At 44.8% G+C, this 25,587-nt stretch overlaps 1 protein-coding gene across 3 annotated transcripts in view; it reads right to left on the bottom strand.

Moving 5' to 3' along the window:
• Window positions 1-4,907: 4,907 nt before the first annotated feature.
• Window positions 4,908-25,587, bottom strand: part of SLC25A30 (solute carrier family 25 member 30) — a 28,073-nt gene continuing 7,393 nt past the window's right edge. For all 3 annotated transcript variants that reach the window (XM_081328021.1, XM_081328022.1, XM_081328023.1), the window contains 9 exons: window positions 24,526-24,613; window positions 21,975-22,122; window positions 19,690-19,784; window positions 18,356-18,441; window positions 11,153-11,252; window positions 10,232-10,352; window positions 9,164-9,302; window positions 8,364-8,444; window positions 4,908-7,701 (listed from right to left, as the gene is read on the bottom strand). In XM_081328021.1, coding sequence (XP_081184147.1) covers window positions 7,660-7,701; window positions 8,364-8,444; window positions 9,164-9,302; window positions 10,232-10,352; window positions 11,153-11,252; window positions 18,356-18,441; window positions 19,690-19,784; window positions 21,975-22,122; window positions 24,526-24,589 — 876 coding nt within the window. In that variant the 5' untranslated portion in view covers window positions 24,590-24,613 and the 3' untranslated portion in view covers window positions 4,908-7,659. The remainder of the gene's footprint in view (window positions 7,702-8,363; window positions 8,445-9,163; window positions 9,303-10,231; window positions 10,353-11,152; window positions 11,253-18,355; window positions 18,442-19,689; window positions 19,785-21,974; window positions 22,123-24,525; window positions 24,614-25,587) is intronic.

Raw genomic sequence — 25,587 nt, 5'->3', positions numbered from 1 at the left:
AGCGTCATATCGTTTTGCCTTTTGGTACTGTCCATAGGGTTTTCATGGCAAAGATACTGGAGTGGGTTGCCATTTCCTTCTCCAGTGGATCACGTTTTGTCAGAACTCTCAGCTATGACCTGTCCGTCTTGGGTGGCCCTGCACGGCATAGCTCATAGCTTCATTGAATTACGCAAGCCCCTTCGCCACGACAAGGCAGTAATCCATGAAGGGGATTATTATTATTATTATTATTATTATTATTATTATTATTATTATTATTATTATTATTATTATTATTATTATTATTATCATCAAAGCACCTGGCCAAGGTCACAGGGGTAGGCAATCTTGGCTCTTTGATGACTCGTTGGACTTCAACTCCCAGAATTCCTGAGGCAGCATGGGGGAAACTTCGGCCCCTTTTATGACTGGCTGGACTTCAACGCCCAGAATTCCAGAATCAGCGTGGCTGGCTCAGGAATTCTGGGAGTTGAAGTCCACCAGTCATAAAAAGAGCCAAGGTTGCCTAGCCCTGCTCTAAGCAGACATTATAGGACCAGAAGGGAGCCCAGGATTTATGTTACTAAGTGAGAAATTGGTGAAGTAGGTTTTGCCCCGTTTGGTGACCTTTCTTGCCACGGTTGTTAAGTGAATCACTGCAGTTGTTAAACGAGTAGCCCGGTTGTTAAAAGAGAATCTGGCTTCCCCCTTGTTTGGAACTGGCTCAAGATCCAAAACAAAACAAACTCACTTGGAATTCCAGCAACAAAGTTTTATTTCCAAAGAAGCGTTTGCAAAGGCTTGGTGGACTGAAACACACACAGGAGTTCAGCCACACCTTACAGAGCTGTTTGACACATTTTTATATCCTATCCCCCACGCAGATGCCCCCTCCCCTATCGCACTCAACGCCCCTTCCCTAATCATCCGAGAAACTTTCCGGACCGCCTAAAACCACTGTCCTTCCCACGTTCCAGGAAGCCCCTTTGTCCAAATCCCATCTTTCACCATCTGATTTTCTGTTAGCCCAGTTCATCCCCTACAGTTATTTCGATATTTCCTCTGCTTGCAATTTTGGTTAGCTAGTAACTTCTGCTTTTCCCATTTGTGGCCGTCAATACTTAGATGAGACATATATTATTATTTCTGATCTTCAGCTGGCTTCTGCTTCAACCTTTAGACTCATTAGAAATTTCTGAATTAACTGGTTTTTCAATGATTGATGAAAATTTGGTAAAGCAAATTAGAGATCAAGGTCAAGCACATATAAAAAGGATATATCTTGCATTGATAGAAATTGATTCAGAGACGGAACTTGTTAAAGATTGTATGATAAAGTGGGCTCAGAATTTTCAAGAAGTTATTACAATGGATACTTGGAAAAAGATCTGGGTGAGAAATGTAAAATTTACACAGGCCCAAAATTTAAGAGAGAACTTTTACAAAATGTTTTATAGGTGGCACTTAGATCCTAAAAAAGTAGCAAGTATGTATCCGAACTGCCAGCCCAAATGTTGGAGGTGTGGTTGTGAGGATGCAACGTATTTTCATATATGGTGGACTTGTAAAAGGGTTAAAGCTTTTTGGATTAAAATTTGGTGGAATTTGCAAAAAATATTCAAGAAAAGGATAAAGTTTTGTCCGCAACTGTTTTTATTGGGTATTATCACAGATACTACCGTTGTGGACACTAAGTTGATGTTGAATTTAATTACGGCAGTGAGACTTTTAGTAGCGCAATATTGGAAGAAGGAAGAACTGCCGACTATAGAAGAATGGACTTTAAACGTTTTCAACTTGGCGGAAATGGTAAAGATCTCAGCGTATTTGAAAGACCAATCGCAACAGAGATACATTGTGGAGTGGAGAAGATGGATTGATTATATCCAGAATAAATATGGGACTAAAAAGTTTCATTTAGCATTTGAATAAGTAGTGGATATAATGTATAACTAGCTTGTAGTCATTTTATTAAGAGTTAAAGTGCGATAGAGTTTAATATTTTATAGTTATTTGCATATTTTAGATTATGTTTGTTTGTATTTTTATACCCTGTATTTTGCTCTGGGAAGTTGGGGAGGAGGGAGGGGAGGGGTTGGGGAGAGGGGAGGGGGAGGGGGGTTGTATTTAAAAATGTATTGTAAAACTTTTCAATAAAAAAAAGAAATTTCTGAATAATACTTTTATTCCTTTCACCCTTGACTTTGCTGGTCAGGAGGTTGCAAAAAGGGACACCGGGACAATCATAAACGTGAGTCGGTTATCAAGCATCTGAATATAAATCACAAGACCCTGGAGATGCTGCAAGGATTGTAAGTGTGTAAAACGGTCACAAGTCACTTTTTCCAGCGCTGTTGTAACTTCAGTCACTAAATGAACTGTGGTAAGTCAGGGACCCCTTACAAGTCATAAAAGGGCCACGTTTGAAGACTCCTGCCTTATACTATATTAACCTTTCAAATAGGAGTTCTTCTCTTTTAATTATAATCTTTGGCTCCCTCTTGTGTTCCATCTTATCACTTTTTCCCCCAGAAGTCAGAACATAAAACCGTTTTCCCGGTGAGGGAAGCATTCATTCCATTATTTTAAAAATCCCATTTCAAATCCATCGAAACCCACCGCAACCCATTTCCAAGTTTCCAGACCTAACGCTCGCCCACCCACAGCCTGGCTTCCCTAAGCACATCGCAACGGTCCTGCGTCTCTTTCCGGTCACGTCTCCAGTCTTCCATCTTCAAAGGCTTGCCTTTTGAAACTCAAAACACATAAAATGCTCGTTTGTGTGTGTGTGTATTTTACCTGTCCTTTTGAAATAAAGGTGGGGCTTTCCCCCCCCCCCCCAAATTTGCCTATCTCCCAGGAGGGAAAGGAATTGCTGAATCCAGTCTAGAGTCCCTCCAGGACACAGCAAGAAAGCAGCTTTGTTGAAAATGGGTTTTATTTTTCCCCCCATTTTTTATCTTTTAGGACTAGAAAGGCAGCCCAGGGGTTTCTCTCGTATTCTTAGGTTTAGGGGCTAGATGCCAGGTGTGGAGGCCTGAAATAGCAATAGCCCTTAGACTTATATACTGCTTCCCCGCTTTACAGCCCTCTCTAAGTGGTTTACAGAGTCAGCATATATTGCCCCCAACAATCTGGGTCCTCATTTTACCGACCATGGAAGGACAGAATGCCCAGTCAACTTTGAGCCGGTCAGAATCGAACAATTGGCAGGTGGCAGAATTAGCCTGCAATAAGGCATTCTAGCAGGAAGGGAGGGAGGAGAGGGAGGAAGAAGAAAATGAAGGAGGCAGGAAGAAGGCAGGAAGGAAAGACAGAAAGGAAGAGAAGGAAAGAGGCAGGAAGGAGGGAGGGAGGGAGGAAGGAATGGAAGAAGAAAAGGAAGGAGGGAGGGAGGAAAGAAAGGCAAGAGAGCAACAGCACTTAAGAGTTACTGTATATACTAAAAAAAAAGTGTTACTGTATATACCACTTCACCGTGCTTTACAGCCCTAAGCGGTTTACATAGTGATGATGGCCCCCAACTATCTGGGTCCTCATTTTACCGACCTTGGAAGGACAGAAGGCTGAGTCAACCTCGAGCCCCGTCAGAATCGAACTCCTGGCGCTGGGCAGGTTTTGCCTGCAATACCGCATTCTCACCACTGCGCCAGCACAGCTCACACAGGTTATTCTACATTTGTTCCAAGAATTGTCTCCAGAAGTTGTAGCTGCTCCATCACTGGAGGTTTTTAGGAAGAGATTGGACAATCATTTGTCTGAAATGGTCTAGGGGTTTCCTGCCTGAGCAGGGGGTTGGACTAGAAGACCTCCAAGATCCCTTCCAACTCTGTTATTCTGTTAATTTTGTGCGTCTGGTTGCATATGCAAAAATATTTCTCAGATGAATCTGGCAAACAACATTAAGTAAAACAAAATAATGAGGTTTATTTTTTTGCAAACAAAGGTACATCCAAGTCAAAAGTTCCCTGATAGGAAGGCATTAACAAACATACACACTCCAGCAATTTCAATGTTCGTCTGTATGATCTTTTTTAAAAAATTAGACGATCTTCTTACCGAAATAAAATCTGAACATTCAAAACAATGAAAGCTTATTAACAAACAGTGAAGAATGTGCACAAATAAATAGTATCACTGCAACAACTATTAACAGTCTGGCAAATAAACATTTAAAATGGGCATTAACAGAATAATAATAGCTGTCATGGACGTATTAACAATTTTGAGGGGGGGAAATGTGGCATTGAACCAACTGCTTTCATTTTAATACGCCCTTCTAACAATTCGATGGAGCAGTTAAGAGAAGGAATTAACATTTTCATTCAGCAAGAATGTGGTTTAATGGAACACACAGTACCTTTTAGGCAGAAATCTCCCAAAAGTAATTTGGAGAAACAGTTCTGAAGAGCTAGCTTGCGTTGTTTATAAAACCAAATGCCTAGATCACTTGTTCACTCAGAAAGTAATATTTTGGCCCGATTTCCAGAAGAGGCTTCCGTACTTTACATTCCCTATGTGCTGAATCTTAGATCTTCTTGGTTCTTTTCATGGGTGTGTGGCGACTTCTGCATGAAGGACGTTGCTAAACACACAACGGTTTGAAGCTGCCTGGAATGTTGAGCCCAGGATAAACTGCCCTGTGACACTCAAACGATCCCTTGGACATTTATTGCAAGGTTCATCCAGTTCAATAGACTAAACCTTGGCTGTCCAATCTTGGCAACTTCTTTAAGACCTATGGACTTCAACTCCCATAATCCCCCAGCCAGCACAGGTCTTAAAGTTGCCAAGGATGGATACCCTTGCACTAAACCAGGGGTCTTCCAACTTGGCCCTTTGATGACTTGTGGACTTCAACTCCCAGAATACCTCAGCCAGGCACGCGTGCCTGGCTGAGGAATTCTGGGAGTTGAAGTCCACAAGTCATCAAAGGGCCAGGTTTGAAGACCTTTGTATTAAACTACAGAGTACAGAGTACTCTGAGTACAGAGTACAGAGAAGAGCAACAAAGATGATTGGGGGACTGGAGGCTAAAACATATAGGGAACGGTTGCTGGAATTGGGTATGTGTAGTTTAATGAAGAGAAGGGTGAGGGGTGACATGATAGCAGTGTTCCAATATCTCAGGGGCTGCCACAAAGAAGAGGGAGTCAAGCTATTCTCCAAAACACCTGAAAGCAGGACAAGAAGCAACGGATGGAAACCAATCGAGGAGAGAAGCAACCTAGAACTAAGGAGAAACTTCCTGACAGTGAGAACAATCAACCAGTGGAACAACCTGCCTCCAGAAGTGGTGAATGCTCCAACACTGGAGGTTTTTAAGAAGAGACTGGACAGCCATTTGTCTGAAATGGTATAGGGTTTCCTGCCTTAGCAGGGGGTTGGACTAGATGACCTCCAAGGTCCCTTCCAACTTATTATTATTATTATAAACTATTCCTTCTGATATAGGTGGGAACCGTAGAGCTGAACTTACTGCATACACACCATTGAAAAATCAGGTATTTTTGAAAAAAACAATTTCATTTTGGTACGGAAGAACCAGGGAAGTTTTTTATAGAAGGAGGGCTAAGTAACATATGTGACTTGCATCAGACATCTACTGCACATCTATTATTAATAAAAACATGTGACATTTTTCTTTGCTGGTAAAACAAAAATGAAGAACATGTAACTCCGTTCAAGCCGTTTGTGCCCTTGAAGATGTAATATGAATTCAGTATAGACTTATTAACAATAAAACTAGCTTGCTTTCTAATTTTTTTAAAAAAAGATTGTTCTAGTTTTGCCTCAATGTGTTCTGTGGAACAATTTATGAAAAGCATTTGAACCATTTAAAAATTGGTCTGAACCTTAGAATTCAAAATCCACGCACCGTCCGCATGGATTAAAACCTCGACTCGTTTTGCAATTCAGACAAACATATTGTACCCGTATGTGCACATACTTCTAATAAAGTGACCAAAATCGGTCACTTTAACCTTTAAAAGCCTATAATGGAAGACACTGTGCACCTTCAACACTGCATAGAAAACCAACATTCCTTAAACTGTGTATTGCTGGAATTTACAAACAATTTCAACCGCTTCCATATAAATAGTTAAATCTTTGTTTCTACTTACAAACCATTATTACATTCAATATCCTATAAAATACTCCCTGGAAACAGAATCTAAAAACATAACGTAACTAACACATTATTGAACTTTGCTTTTAATAAGTTTAATAAGTTTGACTTGGTCAGCATACAGATTTCCAAAAAGATGCAACATTGTCCTTTGTGTGTCATATATAAATAAGTTGATTCTCTAATCTCTTCTCCTAACAAAAAGTCTCTTGGAGCAAAACGGAGCAATCTCAAACTATCGCTGCCGGCTCAAACTTTACGATCATGTATGAAAACTATTTTTAATGCTGAAATGAAAATGTACATAAAATTCCTATTTGGTTGGAACAACTCTATGTTATCCATTGGTGAAATTAAGACAGGCAAAAGCTTCCCCAAAGCAGTGGTCCCACGTACGTCCATAACCGTGACAATCCTATTTCTAAATATTTTGGGGAAGACTTGCTTAGACATAAGGCACTGTCTTTGGGAAGTGAGGACTTTGTGTACTCCCCACAACAAGCACTAACAACTATCTGTGCTTAAGGTGTTATTGCATTCTCTGAGCACAGTCCAAGGAAATAGAAGAAAAAATAGGTTTATTCAGGCACAGAATGTACCTGTAATAACTTGACATATATGAATGAGCCTTCATAATGTCAACATTGCTTGTAATGACTTATATTATTATCGTCCCAAACATAGAGAAGAGCAGCGATACAACTCTTTCCCAGAAAGCACAGTCAAGTAGTATTTATGGAAGAGTTCATCTATTTCCCATAACTGTTTTTAAAATATATAAGATTAGGTCTATTCAAATAGTCAGATAGGGGCAAAATATCAAAGACACTGCTGAAACCTCACAGTGGTGAATTTAATTTAATTTAATTCAGCATTAAATTCAGGCTGAGAATTTTAACTGAGGTTTTATTTTCAGGGATAATTTAATCTTTTAATTCTCTTTTAACTTTGTATTTTATATTGATGTGATTTTAAAATGCCCTGTAAACCGCCCTGAGTCCTTCGGGAAAGGGCGGTATATAAATCTAATAAAATCTAAATCTAAAAAATCTAATGTCATGCTAATTTTTTTCTAAAAGAAAAAATGCCACTGAGGGGTTTCAAGAGAAAAACGATTTTCAACATTATTTTGCAAATAATGTTTTGCACATTATTTATGCAATGCTATTCCGTACAACAGGATGCTTTGTAAAATGTGCTTTAAGTCATACCTTTGGCATGAAATACTGTACAGATTCTCAAGGTTGTGAACTGGCTGCTGGAAAGAGCTTGTTTTTAAAGGAACAAAAACTGACAGAACTATTAAGGTCACTTGCTCCCATTCAGACAGGTCAATAGTGAAATGTTCGTAATATTTATGAAAGATGAAATTCGGGACCAATGCTAAGATCTGTTTCAATTTCAAGTTACACGCTGTAATGCTTGAGAACTTCCAACATTCTTTGCACCAATTTAATTCCATCAATTCTGCAAGCTTGAATACCTGAAAGACCACATGAGGTTTAAGATCACCAGCAGAAGAACTGACCTCTTCAATTTTCAGGCTGTCAGAAATCCAACTTCTTCAGCTGTTCATAAGTCAGAAAGAACTAGTGCTTGTTGTTAAGAGAAAAACAGGCAGTGTTGAATCTTACTATGAAATGAAAAAGGGTCCGTAATTACATTTACCTGCTTTTCCTCCAGTTTTTCCAGCAAACCTGCTCTCTCCTCTTGTGGTGACTCGACCAGATTAGCTTTGTAGAGTATATTTAGATAGAATTTTGCTTCCTTTTTATAAAAGAAAAGACTTTTTACAAATTAAGAAATCAGAATAAATTTTAGGAAAAGGAAGAACAGACTGAATAGAAAAAAAGGTATCAGGACAATTGTGGGAAATTGGAGTAATAGGGAGGAGATTTAATGAATACCAAAGGGCTCATTCTTCCAAAAAAAAAATCAACTAAATGGTCTTTCTTATTCCAAATAATATATATAAAAATAGAGGGAGAACTATTTGATGGTTCAAAGGCACTGACATGGAAGGTTATCTGGCAAAGGAAGAAAGCCAGAGTAAGGCTGAAGAAAATAATGGCTTTGATTTATTAGAGGGGATGTTCTATTACTAATTAGATGATTGAATATGGTGGAAAAGAGATAACTTTTAGAAAACAGAGCAATACTATAATCAAACAGGTAAGATGTGTAACTAAACTATTACACTTTGGTATGAAAAGGGAAAAAGGGAGAAGTTGAGAAGTTGAAAAAAGGATACAATGATATTCCAAGGCCCAAGTCTTAACCAGTTGGGCCAGAATCCTTTGTACAAGGCGAAAAAACCTTCGTTCTTCCAGGTCTATGAAAAATAAAGAGAAAATCCCTGAATATTCCATCATCCACGCTCAGTACAGGAGACGCCGTCTCTTTCCCGCTCTGCAAACGGAAGCATATCCCATCCCACCCTGCATCACAGATGAAGGACGGATGAAGACTGGACAGTGGACCTTGCACTAACGGTCAGGAGTCTCCCTTCAAAGCCAACTAGCCAGAGTGTCTACAAGCCGGCTCCATCAGGTGTTCTTAAGGATCTCCTGCTGAAAAGTTCTCCACGAATTAATTCCTAGGGAAGAACTAGCCTGAAATCAGGGACTCTCTTTGTGCACAAGGCAGGAACGTCTTCCCCACTGAGATCAATCCGTAGGAGTTGAAACCGAGGCCTGGAGAGGCTTTTTTCCAATGGAGAACTGAATTTTGATTTAAAACAAAAGCAGGAATCTTCCCCTTCCCTTAGAGGCACCAAGGGTGGAGGCAAAGAGAGTCTGTCTAATGGTCAGTTTACAATAATGAACAAATAAAGAGGTTATCCAGATGTTTTGGACCACGTGTTTCCATCGTCCCTTGCCTCTGAACGTTGGGACTCGTGATGGCTGAACTACATTGTGATTTCAGTCACGGCACAAAACAGACCCCACCCCACCCCACCCCTTATTGTCCAACAGCGGACCCTGCAAATTGTGTTTGGGATAAAAGTCTTTTATCTAATGTTGTTCTTGCCACGGAAGGGAGTCTACGTACCTGGAGCAAGCAGTCTAGAGTGCCCTTGTAGCCAGGCTGGGGCCCAGTCCGTAAGCTTCTCTGGTTCATCATCCGTGTCCTCATCACATCGATGGGGTTGGACGCCAGAGCTCCCGCCAAGCCGCAGGTGAAGCTGGCTCTGAGGGAAGGGATACAGAGCGTCATCCAAATGGCCGTCTCGGAAAAGGAGAAAGCACAACGGCAACTGTGACTGTTTGGTTTCCCCAAAGGATGCCCTAGGGCGGCGTTTCCCATACTTCAGACGTGTCAAACTCATGACGTCACGTGACATATCGGAACTTCCCCCCCCCATTACCGGCAATGGGGTGGGCGCGGTTTCCTCGTGACGCATCTGGCCCGTGGGCCGGTAGTTTGACACCCCTGCCATACTTGATCACTTTGACATGGGGGGGGAGGGGAGGAGAGGGAAGGAAGAGGAAGAAGAGGAGGAGGAGGAGAAAGAAAGAGGAAGAAGAGGAGAAGGAGAAGATCTTCCAGGATGATCACGATAATTACTGAGAGAAGATAAACATGGATTGTTTTCCCCAGACATGGAAATGGTGCTCTTGAAGAACTGAAAACAAGGAGATGATGGTGATATTGGAGGAGGAGGAGGAGGAGAAAGAAAGAGGAAGAAGAGGAGGAGGAGAAGATCTTCCAGGATGATCACGATAATTACTGAGAGAAGATAAACATGGATTGTTTTCCCCAGACATGGAAATGGTGCTCTTGAAGAACTGAAAACAAGGAGATGATGGTGATATTGGAGGAGGAGGAGGAGGAGGAGGAGGAGGAGATGATCATCTTCTTCCAGGATGATCACGATAATTACTGAGAGAAGATAAACATGGATTGTTTTCCCCAGACATGGAAACGGTGCTCTTGAAAAACTAAAAACAAGGAGATGATGGTGATATTGGAGGAGGAGGAAAGATGTCATTGAAAATGTCTCGACGTTTCCCTTCTGGCGATAATTATACAGACTGATTGAAGCAGGAACACTGGAAACCCTCAGGCCAATTCTCTCTATTCCTTCTCTTAAAACATGGCTGCCCGTCTCCGACTTACAGCAGGTGGGTGCACACCGTGTCTCCCAAGAAGCCACTGAGGATGATGTGCTTTTTGGTGAGGTCATAAACGGGCAGCTCCACACCGACCACCACAGCTGCTCTCTGGGCAGTAAGTGAGACTCCCTGGGGAAAGAAGAACACAGCCACACAGTTAAAACAAAACAACTCGTCCTTTAACAAATAATTTACAGCTTTATTTTGCGATATCAGCTTCTTTATTGAGCTATACTACTCTGGGACAACCCTTACGGTGATTCTGAAAATATGGGATCGATGTTTTTATAAATCAACCTTGAAAGAAACTGAATTAGTTTTATTTCCCTAAGAGAAAGTCCAAAGTAGAATCTGACAAAATACCAGAAATTCTCCATCCATCAATCTTCCTGTCAATAATTCTTAGAATTCTCCCACCTACCCAGTTTTCCCGTTAATAATTCTACTTAGCAAAAAAAAAAAACAACTGCAAGTATTCTCCCAAATACTTCAGAATCATAGGGATGGACGCTAATGAGGAACAAACCGGAGTTTCTCTCCCCCGTCTTACAGATTCAACGTGTTTTCTACAATCTGCAGGTCTTGCTTTGGGTTTTCTGTTGGCAGAATAAAAATAATTCAGATTCTTTCACGATGAGGAGTTTCGCTTTGCTGATTCCCAGGCGTGTGGTGCTCTTTGCAGCGTTAGAAACTTTCAGCACAAAAGAATACCATAAATCCACAAATTAAGGAACATTTCTCCCTATCGATAAACACGATAGGAGCAACTTCTCAATTTTAAATTCAAAAAAAAACCCTAGGTTTTGCCCAGTCTGGGGAAAAACATCCACAATCCTGATGGGAGTTCCTTTGCAGTGCTTGTCCTGGGAACTTTCTCCGCTGCAACCAGAAGAATTTGGCAGGTGTCTGAAATGCATTGAGTAACTTGCCTTCCACAAGCCTCGGGTGCCTTCCTTCTGATAAATATTCATGAAGTTCCCAAACATTCCACCTGCTACGAGGCTTCCTTGAACTTGCATCCTGATCTAGGATTTATCGGGTACAGGAAAGAAGAGAAGAGAACAGAAAAGGTGTCATTTATTGATCGGGGTGCAGTTTTTCCCTGATGAAATGAAGGCATCTTTTCGTACCAATCAAAACCGCCTTGCCGACATCCGTTCGGATCAGATGTAACCCTAAACCAGAGACGGGCAGCTTAATTTCAAAGGGCATCTTTGAGAGATCATGTAGGTCTCTTGCCCTTTTCAGGGGGGGGGGAGGGAAGAGTGAGTACATGTTCCAAAAAAAAAAACAACCCACAAGAAAAGAACTTGTTTTTTTCTGCCAACTTTTGGCTACGGCTCAACTTACTCAGTCCTACCTAAGGTGGGAACCTGTGTATAATGTATAATGTGTTTTACACCCAACATTTTGGGGGAGCAACCTTTCTCATTGGCTAGAAAGGAAAATGCAGCACAAAGACGCTGCTGGGCACCAATCCGATTCCAAAGGGAACGCTGAACGAAATATAAAAGGCAAAATCCACCTCCAAAATGTAAAACACTTAAAAATGAGCATAAATGGAAAGGCAGTTTGGTCTAGTGGTTAAAGCAGCAGGCTAGGAACCAGGAGACTGTGAGTTCTAGTCCCACTTTAGGCATAAAAGCCGCTGGAAGACTTTGGGCCAATCACCAGGAGACGGTGAGTTCTAGTCCTGCCTAAGGCATGAAAGCTGTCTGGATAACTTTGGGCCAATCACTAGGAGACGGTGAGTTCTAGTCCCAACGTTAGGCATGAAAACCGGCCAGGTGACCTTGGGCCAGTTTGTCTCTGCCCAACTCACCTCAGAGGTTTGTTGTTGAAAAGAAAATAGGAGTAATAAAGAGCATTAGATCCTGTACGTTCGCTGTCCTGAGTTGTTTATAAGAAATAATAAAGGTGGGATAAACAAACACTCATTCTACATCTTTCTTTGGGGAATGGTATGAGGACTCTCATTCAGAAGTGGGAATGTAAAGTCTCATAGCTTAGAAAAGCAAAAAGAAATTGCATTTTAAACAATGCAATAATTATAACCTTGAGTATCCATGGATCTCAAGATCCCCCGTTTTCAAGGGGCGTCACGTGGGAAGCAGAACCCGGTGGCTATCGGTGAAAGAAGCAGTGGATCACCCAGAGCCGAGTCTCAAGACAGATCCCCCCTTTTTTAACACCTGTTCCCTCACCCCAAACACTTCCCTATTTCTCTATTCCTCCTGGTTAAACAGTAGATGGCTAGGAAAGCGGCAAACAGCTCTTGCCAAAGCCTTCCGAGATTAACCCAAGGAAGCATGAAATTCAGCGGTGAGATATTTTCCAATTCCTCAAGAATAACTCCGAGAGTGCGGGGGGGCAAAAATGGAAAAGATAAAAATAAACTGAAACTTTTTTTTACTGATTAGACCTATTTGTTGTCATAGAAATGACTAGTTCAATGGTCTTCCAACTTGGCCCTCCTTTGATGACTTGTGGACTTCTGGGAGTTGAAGTCCACAAGTCATCAAAGGGCCAAGTTGGAAGACCCCTGCCTTAAATCTAACAAACAAAATGGAGGCTGGCTGAGGAATTCTGGGAGTTGAAGTCCACAAGTCATCAAAGGGCCAAGTTGGAAGACCTGTCTTAAATCTAACAAACAAAATGGAGGCTGGCTGAGGAATTCTGGGAGTTGAAGTCCACAAGTCTTCAAAGGGCCAAGTTGGAAGACCCCTGCCTTAAATCTAACAAACAAAATGGAGGCTGGCTGAGGAATTCTGGGCGTTGAAGTCCACAAGTCATCAAAGGGCCAAGTTGGAAGACCTGTCTTAAATCTAACAAACAAAATGGAGGCTGGCTGAGGAATTCTGGGAGTTGAAGTCCACAAGTCTTCAAAGGGCCAAGTTGGAAGACCCCTTGGGCTAGTTTATACTATTATGGAAAAGAAAAGAGTTGAGACTCACTGTTAATGCTTCATTCTCCTGCAACAGAGGAAGCCAGAAGTCAATGCCTTTTCTCTTCCCCTTCCCCTCCTCGCTTTTCTTTCCCTTTTCCTTCCCCACTGTATCCTATCGTTTGCTTTTGTACTTTTGTATTTTATTCTACAATCTCATGAAATGCTATTTTTTTTAAAAGAAAAAAAAGAATGCTGGAGGCCCTTTAAGAAATGCATTGACCTCAAAGCTGGTATAATAGAAAGCCAGAGGAATGAAAATGTAGCCCGGGTCTTAAATTAGATACTATTAACATGCTCAAATATTTTCTTCTTGTGACAGCGCTGTAGTACAGATAGCTTTTATTTCCCTGTGTGACCCCAACAGAGTGTTCCTTGGGGACATATTAACAACACAAGAAAAGAGGAAAAGAGAAGATGCCTTCTCTGGCTTAATAATGTGAAAGAGATTTCAGTCACCAAACAGACGTTAAGTTGAGGACTTCCTGTTTACCGTATATACTTGAGTATAAGCCGAATTTTTCAGCCCACTTTTTAGGCTGAAAAATTCCACTTCGGCTTATACTCCAGTCAACAAAAAAAACTTACCGAGGACTTGTGCGCGGCCGAGGCTTTGGTGCTTCCGGGATCGCCCGCACCTCTCCCAAGCCACCGCCGTCCGAGACCTGCCGAAGTTTGGGGAGGTTTGGGGAGGTGCGCGCGCACCTCCCCAAACTCCGCGCCTTGCCTGCCTGCTTCTTTCCGCAGCGGAAAGAAGCAGGCAGGCAGGGCGCGGAGGAACGGAGACTTGCCGACGTTTGGGGAGGTTTGGGCGCCTCCCCAAACCTCGGCAGGTCTCCGTTCCTCCGCGCAGACCTGCCGACGTTTGGGGAGGTTTGGGCGCCTCCCCAAACCTCCCCAAACCTCGGCAGGTCTCCGTTCCTCCTGCCGACCTTTGGGGAGGTTTGGGCGCCTCCCCAAACCTCCCCAGGTCTCCGTTCCTCCTGCCGACCTTTGGGGAGGTTTGGGCGCCTCCCCAAACCTCGGCAGGTCTCCGTTCCTCCTGCCGACCTTTGGGGAGGTTTGGGCGCCTCCCCAAACCTCCCCAAAACTCGGCAGGTCTCCGTTCCTGTTTGGGGAGGTTTGGGCGCCTCCCCAAACCTCGGCAGGTCTCCGTTCCTCCGCGCAGACCTGCCGACCTTTGGGGAGGTTTGGGCGCCTCCCCAAACGTCCCCAAACCTCGGCAGGTCTCCGTTCCTGTTTGGGGAGGTTTGGGCGCCTCCCCAAACCTCCCCAAACCTCGGCAGGTCTCCGTTCCTCCTGCCGACCTTTGGGGAGGTTTGGGCGCCTCCCCAAACCTCCCCAGGTCTCCGTTCCTCCTGCCGACCTTTGGGGAGGTTTGGGCGCCTCCCCAAACCTCGGCAGGTCTCCGTTCCTCCTGCCGACCTTTGGGGAGGTTTGGGCGCCTCCCCAAACCTCGGCAGGTCTCCGTTCCTCCTGCCGACCTTTGGGGAGGTTTGGGCGCCTCCCCAAACCTCCCCAAACCTCGGCAGGTCTCCGTTCCTGTTTGGGGAGGTTTGGGCGCCTCCCCAAACCTCGGCAGGTCTCCGTTCCTCCGCGCAGACCTGCCGACCTTTGGGGAGGTTTGGGCGCCTCCCCAAACGTCCCCAAACCTCGGCAGGTCTCCGTTCCTGTTTGGGGAGGTTTGGGCGCCTCCCCAAACCTCCCCAAACCTCGGCAGGTCGCCGTTCCTCCGCGCAGACCTGCCGACCTTTGGGGAGGTTTGGGCACCTCCCCAAACGTCCCCAAACCTCGGCAGGTCTCCGTTCCTGTTTGGGGAGGTTTGGGCGCCTCCCCAAACCTCCCCAAACCTCGGCAGGTCTCCGTTCCTCCGCGCAGACCTGCCGACCTTTGGGGAGGTTTGGGCGCCTCCCCAAACGTCCCCAAACCTCGGCAGGTCTCCGTTCCTGTTTGGGGAGGTTTGGGCGCCTCCCCAAACCTCCCCAAACCTCGGCAGGTCTCCGTTCCTCCGCGCAGACCTGCCGACCTTTGGGGAGGTTTGGGCGCCTCCCCAAACGTCCCCAAACCTCGGCAGGTCTCCGTTCCTGTTTGGGGAGGTTTGGGCGCCTCCCCAAACGTCCCCAAACCTCGGCAGGTCTCCGTTCCTCCGCGCAGACCTGCCGACGTTTGGGGAGGTTTGGGCGCCTCCCCAAACCTCCCCAAACCTCGGCAGGTCTCCGTTCCTGTTTGGGGAGGTTTGGGCGCCTCCCCAAACCTCCCCAAACCTCGGCAGGTCTCCGTTCCTCCGCGCAGACCTGCCGACCTTTGGGGAGGTTTGGGCGCCTCCCCAAACCTCCCCAAACCTCGGCAGGTCTCCGTTCTTCCTGCCGACCTTTGGGGAGGTTTGGGCGCCTCCCCAAACCTCCCCAAAGGTCGGCAGGTCTGCGCGGAGGAACGGAGACCTGCCGAGGTTTGGGGAGGTTTGGGGAGGCGCCCAAACCTCCCCAAACAGGAACGGAGACCTGCCGAGGTTTGGGGACGTTTGGGGAGGCGCCCAAACCTCCCCAAAGGTCGGCAGGTCTGCGCGGAGGAACGGAGACCTGCCGAGGTTTGGGGAGGTTTGGGGAGGCGCCCAAACCTCCCCAAACAGGAACGGAGACCTGCCGAGGTTTGGGGAGGTTTGGGGAGGCGCCCAAACCTCCCCAAAGGTCGGCAGGTCTGCGCGGAGGAACGGAGACCTGCCGAGGTTTGGGGAGGTTTGGGGAGGCGCCCAAACCTCCCCAAACAGGAACGGAGACCTGCCGAGGTTTGGGGACGTTTGGGGAGGCGCCCAAACCTCCCCAAAGGTCGGCAGGTCTGCGCGGAGGAACGGAGACCTGCCGAGGTTTGGGGAGGTTTGGGGAGGCGCCCAAACCTCCCCAAACAGGAACGGAGACCTGCCGAGGTTTGGGGAGGTTTGGGGAGGCGCCCAAACCTCCCCAAACGTCGGCAGGTCTGCGCGGAGGAACGGAGACCTGCCGAGGTTTGGGGAGGTTTGGGGAGGCGCCCAAACCTCCCCAAACAGGAACGGAGACCTGCCGAGGTTTGGGGACGTTTGGGGAGGCGCCCAAACCTCCCCAAAGGTCGGCAGGTCTGCGCGGAGGAACGGAGACCTGCCGAGGTTTGGGGAGGCGCCCAAACCTCCCCAAAGGTCGGCAGGAGGAACGGAGACCTGCCGAGGTTTGGGGAGGTTTGGGGAGGCGCCCAAACCTCCCCAAAGGTCGGCAGGTCTGCGCGGAGGAACGGAGACCTGCAGAGGTTTGGGGAGGCGCCCAAACCTCCCCAAAGGTCGGCAGGAGGAACGGAGACCTGCCGAGGTTTGGGGAGGCGCCCAAACCTCCCCAAAGGTCGGCAGGAGGAACGGAGACCTGCCGAGGTTTGGGGAGGTTTGGGGAGGCGCCCAAACCTCCCCAAAGGTCGGCAGGAGGAACGGAGACCTGCCGACGAGCCGCGGCCACACAGGGTATTCCTGTGTATTCAGGCTTGCAGAACGGCGGATCGGCTTATACTCGAGTCAATAACTTTTTCCAGTTTTTGGGGGTGAAATTGGGGGTCTCGGCTTATACTCGAGTCGGCTTATACTCAAGTATATACGGTAAGTTGTTAAGTCGAGGACTTCCTGAACAGGAAGTCCTCTGCTTAAGAGTCCAAAATTTCTGTTGCTAAGCGAGACAGCTGTTAAATGGGTTCTGGCCCATTTTGTAACCTTCCTTGCCACAGGTGCTAAGCGAATCCCTGCGGTTGTTAAATGAGTCACCCGGTTGTTAAGTGAAGCTGGCTTCCCACATTGACTCTGCTTGTCAGAAGGTTGCAAAAGGGGAATCACAGGACCCCGTGGGACATTGCGACCGTCATAAATGTGAGCCAGTTGCCAAGCATCTGAATTTTGAACACGTGGGGATGCCGCAACGGTCTAAGTGTGAAAAAGGGTCAAAAGTAAATTTGTTCAGTGCCGTTGCAATTCTGAAGGGTCACTAAAAGAGTCGAGGACAACCAGCATACAGAAAGTCCCGACTGCTGCTCCACACTTAAAAGGACCAAGGCTGGTTTATGGGGAGATACAGAAAACTACAACCAGGTGGAATAATTAATATTGGATTCCACGAGATATAGGTAGGACTATTAGCCAGTGGAACAGCTTTCCACCAGAAATTGTGGGCGCTCCATCACTGGAGGTTTTTAAGAAGATGCTAGACAGTCCCTTGTCTGAAATGGTATAGGTTCTCCTTCTTGAGCAGGGGGCTGGACTAGAAGACCTCCAAGGTCCCTTCCAGCACTATTCAGATTGTGAAGCTGGATTCCACTTTAATAGGAAGTGATATTTTCTCCTTACTCGAAGCAGAGACGAAATTTTACAGCATCCATCAGTCAACCGGTGTTACAGGGTCTCCCCTCCCCCCCCCGCCTCACTTCTTGGGCCAAAATCTGAGACATGTCTGGAACCTCCATTCTCATTCCAGAGAGGTGACTCAGAAAGTCGTGAATGGCTCATGATATCAAATGCCAGACGGTGACATTTAAGAACGAGCTTAGCTATTTGGCCCTTGTAAGGTCCTGGGGAAACGTCTAACAAGGAGCTGAGGCTGGCTGGGCTTTAAAAGCAGGCAGGTGGTCCTCAACTGAGCTCCAACATTTCCGTTGTTAAGGGAGACATTTGTCGAGTGAGTTTTGTCCCTTTTTACGACCTTCCTTGCCACAGTTGTTGGGTGAATCACTGCAGTTGATCAATTAGTAACACGGTTGTTAAGTGAATCTGGCTTTCCCCATTGATTTTGCTGGTCAAAAGGTCTCACAGAAAAAAAAGAGATCGCGTGACTTTGGGACACAGCAACGGTCGTAAGTACGAACCGGTGGCCAAGCTTCTGAATTTCCATCACGTGATCATGGGGATGCTGCAAAGGTCGTCAGTGTGAAAAACGGTCATAAGTCACTTTTTTCTGTGATGTTGTAACTTCGAACCGTTACTAAATGAACTGCGGTTCAGTCGGAGTCAGAATCCCCAACCTTCCTTGGTTTATGACATCGAAAGCAGTTTTGGTTTTGTGTTTTATACCTTACAAGTTTTCTGGTTACTCCGCAAATTCACCATCAACTAGCTGCCTCCTGCGTTCTCTGAAACACCGTCGGCCCTTGGACGCAAAATAAGACAGAAGGCTGAGAACTTACCTTCAGGACATCAGTGGGGTTAGCAATGGAAGACGAAATGACCCCAGACAAGATCCCACAGAATACACTGACAGCCAACGTTTCATCTGTTTCAGGGGGAAAAAAAATATGTTATCATTACACTCAAAGTTCATCTTTGGGGGCCCAAATCGGTTCTGATTAAACTCTGCAGTTTTCTCGGCAACATTTTTTTTGAAGCGTCTTAGTACAGCTAAGTCACCCTGTCAACAAAAGTGCGTATAGTCAAGGCTATGGTCTTCCCACTTGCAATGTATGGCTGTGAAAGCTGGACCATAAGAAAGGCCGAGCACCAAAGAATTGAGGCCTTTGAACTCTGGTGCTGGAGAAGACTCCTGCGAGTCCCTTGGACTGCAAGGCGATCAAACCAGTCAGTCCCAGAGGAGATCAACCCTGACTGCTCTTTGGAAGGCCAGATCCTGAAGCTAAAACTCAGATACTTTGGCCACCTAATGAGAAGGAAGGACTCACTGGAGAAGAGCCTAATGCTGGGAAAGGTTGAGGGCAAGAGAAGAAGGGACGACAGAGAATGAGGTGGCTGGATGGAGTCACTGAAGCAGTAGGCGTGAGCTTAGATGGACTCCAGAAGATGGTAGAGGACAGGAAGGCCTGGAGGAACGTTGTCCGTGGGGTCGCAATGGGTCAGACACGACTTCGCAACAACAAGATATCCCAGAATCTGGTCAATTAAAATTCAGATCAAATTGGCGCCAGATAAGGGTGAATGGAGTTGAAGAGGGATTGGATTTGAAGCATTTGTGACAATGTAAAGGATTCTAAGCTGATGCTGCATTTAACTCCAGCCCCAGCTCTTCTCGCCCTGCTCTTCTCCTACGGGAAGAAAGATAGGAAGAAGAAGACTCTTTTAGGAGAAAGACATAGGATACAATTTCTGAGATTAAGCTTTCTGAGCATTATTTATTTTTGGAATTTTGATACAGCATTGCGATTCTTTCACTGCCACTGCTACCGGTAAGGAAATCTGATTGCATTACTAACGGACTGTGTTAATTGTGGTGTTGGAACTGGGAAAGGTTGAGGGCAAGAGAAGAAGGGGACGACCGAGAATGAGGTGGCTGGATGGAGTCACTGAAGCAGCAGGCTTGAGCTTAAATGGACTCCAGAAGATGGAAGAGGACAGGAAGGCCTGGAGGAACGTCGTCTATGGGGTTGCGATGGGTCGGACATGACTTCGCAGCTAACAACAACAACAACAGTACAGCTGACCCCTGCATTAAAACTCTCCCAGCTCCCTTCATCCTCTGCTCTAAGAAATGCAGCTCAAATTATCTGGGAGGGGGAAAAAATTGCTTTACCTTCTGGCCGTTCGATAAATATTCTTTTCAAGCTATGGTAAGTGCCTATTTTTATGGTTCCATAAGAAGCTTGGCGTAACATAGCCGGGGCAATGCTGCAAGGGGAAAAAAATGGGCATAAAATCAGGGGTCTGGCTTTCCTGCAGTCTGCTAAACAGCTAATACGTGAGGTGAGGAATCCCAAAGGTGCTTTTTTTTTTCCAGGAGGCAACTGGACTTTCTGTTTTCTCTTTGAAGACGTTTCGCTTCTCAGCCAAGAAGCTTCTTCAGCTCTGATCCCGCACCCTTCGAAGGGGGTTCATCCCAAAGTGGATGACTAAATGTCTCTGGAGATTCTCCGTCCTCCAGGTTGTCCCAAAGGTGCTTTTTCAGGAGGCAGGTGGGCTGAAGAAGCTTCTTGGAAGAGAAGAGAAACATTTTCAAAGAGAAAAAAAGGAAGTCCAGCTGCCTCCTGAAAAAGCACCTTTGGCAGAAACGTGGCCTGGATGACGGAGAATCTCCAGAGGCATTGAGGGGAGGAAGTTATGACCACCTGGGTGGCAGCAAAAGTGCTCAGGGTCTCCAAGGAGGGTTGAGACTTATATTTGTTTATTTGGTACCCTTGATATTGTCTTAGGTCATTCTTTGGTCATTCTTTGGACTAGGACAGGGCTAGGCAACCTTGCCTCTTTTACGACTCATGGACTTCAATTCCCAGAATTCCTGAGCCAGCCTGGCTCAGCTTGGAAACTTCTCCTTTTCCCCTCAGCGTGGCTGGCTCAGGAATTCTGGGAGTTGAAGTCCACCAGTCATGAAGGGGCTATAATTCCCCATGCTGGCTCAGGATTTCTGGGAGATGAAGTCTATTGCCCTAATTCAGGGGTAGGCAACCTTGGCTCTTTTACGACTCGTGGACTTGAACTCCCAGAATTCCTCAGCCAGCATGGCTCAGCTTGGAAACCTCTCCTTTTCCCCTCAGCGTGGCTGGCTCAGGAATTCTGGGAGTTGAAGTCCACCAGTCATGAAGGGGCTATAATTCCCCATGCTGGCTCAGGAATTCTGGGAGTTGAAGTCTATTGCCCTAATTCAGGGGTAGGCAACCTTGGCTCTTTTACGACTCGTGGACTTCAACTCCCAGAATTCCTGAGCCAGCCAGGCTGAGGGGAAAGGGAGACTTTCCAAGCTGAGCCATGCTGGCTCAGGAATTCTGGGAGTTGAAGTCCACGAGTCATAAAAGAGCCAAGGTGGCCTAGCCCTGGTATAGGAACTGCTGTTTTCTTGGCAAGGTTTTTCCAAAATGATGTCTCCCCCTCCTCCTCCTCCTCTTCTTCTTCCTTCTGCAAGGTAGTAATTGACCCCAAGTTACCCAGTTGATTTCATGTCCAAGGCAGGACTAGAACTCACAGTCTCCTGATTTCTTGTATGGGGTCTTCAGCCCTACGCCAAACTGGCCCCCTTCTATCCATTATTACTGTTTGAATTAGCTATTGCCGGAAAAAGTTCTCGACTAGGAAGATGGACTTCTATCAACTTAGACCCAAGTTTGACTCCCAGGAGAAGTTAATGAAGAATCTATAAATGCAGAAATCACTAGCAGTTGTGTGCAAAGCAGGAGAGGCAGGAATGCACTTTTCCCAAAAGGTTTTATTTTAGAACTTTGGGCTTAGATGTTCCAGAGGGAGAAAAAAAAAGAGAATACCAAGCTTTTTTTTTAAAGAATTGTTCAGGACATTCCTAACCAATCTGATTGGGAATGTGTGTGTGTGTGTGTGTGTGTGTGTGTGTGTGTGTGTGTGTGTGTGTGTAAATGCACACAACAGGGGGAAACGATTTAAAACAGCCCAAACTTTAAAAGCAGTGGTCGCACCTAAAAAGGCGCACAATTTTGCTTACAATCCAGCAGTCTTTTTCCCTCAATAGGAAATGCCAGGTTAATGCAAATTACCCCATTAAGAAAATAAGCTAAGATGTGACCCAGAATTAGGTCAAAAAAATTAGGCCTAAGATAACCTAAAACCCCAGTTTGGAGTACTGGTTAAGGCATTAGATTGGAAACCAGGAGACTTGGGCCAGTCATTTTCTCTCAGCCCTAAGAAGGAAGCAATGGCAAACCACTTCTGGAAAAACTTGCCAAGAAATTTCCAAGGATTTGTCCAGGCAGTCTCCAAGAACTGGATACGATTAAATAGACAAAAACTAAAAATATAGCATATTACATACAGGTCTGTCACCCAACTGTTTAACTACATAGAAACACCTTTGCACGTTTCAACAATACACAAAACAGTCAAGATGAGAAATCTTACCCAGAGTATAAGGCCTTTAATCCTTCTTCCCTGAATATTTTCACTAAAGCGTGGAACATTCCACGATAACGAATTTCTTTATGTTTCACATCATTTTTTTGGCCTTGTACCTGCAGGCGCGTTTTTGTCAGATCAATTGGGAAAGTACCTTCACATCCAAGAAAAAAACTGGTTAGTTCATGAACTATAAATTTACAGAAATATATACATTCCAGAATTAAACAAACTTAAATTCTAACAGAGGGATAGAATCAAGATCAAGTGAAGTACTAATACCACTTTACAATGCTTTGGTAAGGCCACACCTGGAATACGGCATCCAGTTTTGGTCACCACGATGTAAAAAAGATGTCGAGACTCTAGAAAGGGTACAGAGAAGAGCAACCAAGATGATTAGGGGGCTGGAGGCTAAAACATATAGGGAACGGTTGCTGGAATTGGGTATGTCTAGTTTAATGAAGAGAAGGACAAGGGGTGACATGATAGCAGTGTTCCAATATCTCAGGGGCTACCACAAAGAAGAGGGAGTCAAGCTATTCTCCAAAGCACCTGAAAGCAGGACAAGAAGCAACAGATGGAAGCTAACCAAAGAGAGAAGCAACCTAGAACTAAGGAGAAACTTCCTGACAGTTAGAACAATTAACCAGTGGAACTACCTGCCTCCAGAGGTGGTGAGTGCTCCAACACTGGAGGTTTTTAAGAAGAGACTGGACAGCCATTTGCCTGAAATGGTATAGGGTTTCCTGCCTGAGCAGGGGGTTGGACTACATGACCTCCAAGGTCCCTTCCAACTTTATATTATTATTATTATTATTATAAGTTTCCAACATAAATTGGGTAGAATATACATTCTGTGTTTCTGCATGTGTCTGTCTGTGTGTGGTGCGTGCATGTGTGCCTGTTTAAAAAACAGGTGTACCCAGGATAGACGGGGCCTTAAATTTTTAAAATCAGCTAATTTCATTAAAAATAACTGTTACATTTTTATCAAACCTTTCAACTTATCCATAACAATTCATATTTTAATCTGCTAGTCCACATTCCGCTATTAGAATATCCAAATATTACTATATATATGCCACAGTTTTGTCCAAAGTACCGTGAATAATTAAAGTGTAAAATTAAAAAAAACCAAACTCTTAGCAACACAACACAGCACAAGTTAAGATAATACAAATCCTGTTGAATATATAGGAGCCATAATTGCATTCCACAGGCTGGGAGCAAGCTTCAAATTATAGAAAAGTACATTCCTAGCAAGATACAATAATATTCTGACTGCTTTTGCAAACATCTAGTTACGCTGGAGGCATAAAGAAATTTTGCTTTTGTGCTAAAGTATTAATTTCCTGCATTTTTTAAAAACAAAAACAAAAACAAAACTGGACACTTCTTCACTTTTTCCTTTCCCCACTTTATACTGTATCAAAATCCGGTCACAATGTAGATTTATTTCGAAAGAAACATAGTTTTCAAGAAGTAAAAAATTCCCTTTTCTCAAAAATGAAGTCTTCCTTTTTTTAAAAAAAAATTCAAAATGTATAGCTTGGCTGTTTCAAGCAGGCCTCAAGAGTCAAATTCCTGGTATTGAAAAGGAAGCGCATTTAATGCAAGTAGTGAATTCACCCTGATCAAGTTATACTTCTATTTTAAGGTGGCCACCGCAATTCCATCCGTGACTTTTTTGCAATGTAAATTGCCTGTGCTTTTAAAATAAGATTTATCTCCAGGAAACCTTAAGAAGAAGACCACGTTTCATTACCCAGCTAAGTAATTTCATCCCTGGTTTGCAAAGTACCAGCTTCCAACGTCCTCTTCAAGATTGAGTTACAGCTACTGGATATTTTGCTGGTTCCAAAACAGAAAATGAAAACCTGTCGCCTTTTTGTTTTAAAAAAAAAGGGAGACGGGCACAATGCAGGCGGTCCTCCACTTACAACAGTTCATTTAGTGACCATTCAGATTTACAACATCACTGGAAATAGTGACTTACGGCTGTTTTTCACACGGACAACCGTTGTTGCATCCGGGTGGTCACGCGATCAAAATTCAGACGTTTGGCAGCTGACTCACACTTATGACGGTCGCAGGCTATCGGGGGGGGGGGAGAGGGGATCATCTTTTGCGACCTTCCGATGAGCAAAATCAACAGGGAAGTCCGATTCACTTAACAACCGGGTGACTAACTTATCAGCTGCAGTGATTTACTTAACGACTGTGGCGAGAGAAGTAAACCGGGGGAAAACCCACTTAACAAAAGTTGCACTTAGCCACAGAATTTTGGGGCTCGCTTGTCGTAAGTTAAAGACTACTTGAAATAATAATTTTAAAAATGAACAGGTTGCAACAGCATTAAATTGGGTTATGGGCCCTCTCTGTAAGAGTCCAGGCTCAGCCACCACCCTTGGTTAGAGATCTTGCAAAGACATTAGTGCCAAGGCACGTTGGCCTGCAAGGGTCATTTGCAAGTTAATTAAGCAACTGCGCCGGGCAGTTTTTTAAAAATGAGCAGCAAACATTCACCCGATTCTTTCAGGGTCCAGATACCCACCACATTCTGCGGTGATGGAAGCCAGACCTCCGTACACAAAGGGCTTCCAGTTCAAAGCCGCCATTCTCCTCCTGCCTGCCTCTTCCCTCTGCAAGGCAACAAAGCAACGTAAGAAATTTCCTGACAGCGACAACAATTAATCGGTGGAACAACCTGCCTCCAGAAGTTGTGGGTGCTCCAGCACTGGAGGTTTTTAAGAGACTGGACAGCCATTTGTCTGAAATGGTATAGGGTTTCCTGCCTGAGCAGGGGGTTGGACTAGATGACCTCCAGGTCCCTTCCAACTCTGTTATTCTATTCTATTCTGTTCTAATTTTACAGTATTGTGTTGTGTTCTATTCTGTTCTATTCTAATTCTACAGTATTGTGTTGTTGTGTTCTATTGTTCTAGTTTTACAGTATTGTGTTGTGTTCTAATTCTACAGTATCACGTTGTGTTCTGTTCTATTCTAATTCTACAGTATTGTGTTGTTGTGTTCTATTCTGTTCTAATTCTACAGTATTGTGTTGTGTTCTATTCTAATTCTACAGTATTGTGTTGTGTTCTGTTCTATTCTAATTCTACAGTATTGTGTTGTGTTCTGTTCTATTCTAATTCTACAGTATTGTGTTGTTGTGTTCTATTCTGTTCTAATTCTACAGTATTGCCTTCTAATCTATTCTGTTCTGCTCTATTCCTATTCCTATCCGTATTCCATTCTTAAACACATTTTCCTGATAGGGCAGGGATGGGCCCCAGGTTCAGCCCCCCAGCCCCTTTGAACACGCCCAAAGTAGGTGGTAATCCTCAACTTACTTTAGTTCCTTTAGTGACCATTCCAAATGACAATAGCACTGGAAGAGATACTTGTGACCATTTTTCACACTTACGACCGTTGCAGCATCCCCAGGGTCACATGATCAAAATTCAGAGGCTTGGCAACTGGCATGTACTTATGACGGTTGCCGAGTCCCGGGGGGGATCACGTGACCCCCTTTTGCGGCCTTCTGACAAGCACAGTCCATGGGGGAGCCAGATTCATTTAAGAACCGTGTTACTGACTTAACAACTGAACTGATTTA

Source organism: Vipera berus, assembly GCF_964194415.1.
Source record: "Vipera berus genome assembly, chromosome: 4".
NCBI lineage: Eukaryota > Metazoa > Chordata > Lepidosauria > Squamata > Viperidae > Vipera > Vipera berus.
The sequence above is the reverse complement of the archived record's forward strand: the minus strand, read 5'-3'. Positions and strand labels throughout refer to the sequence as shown.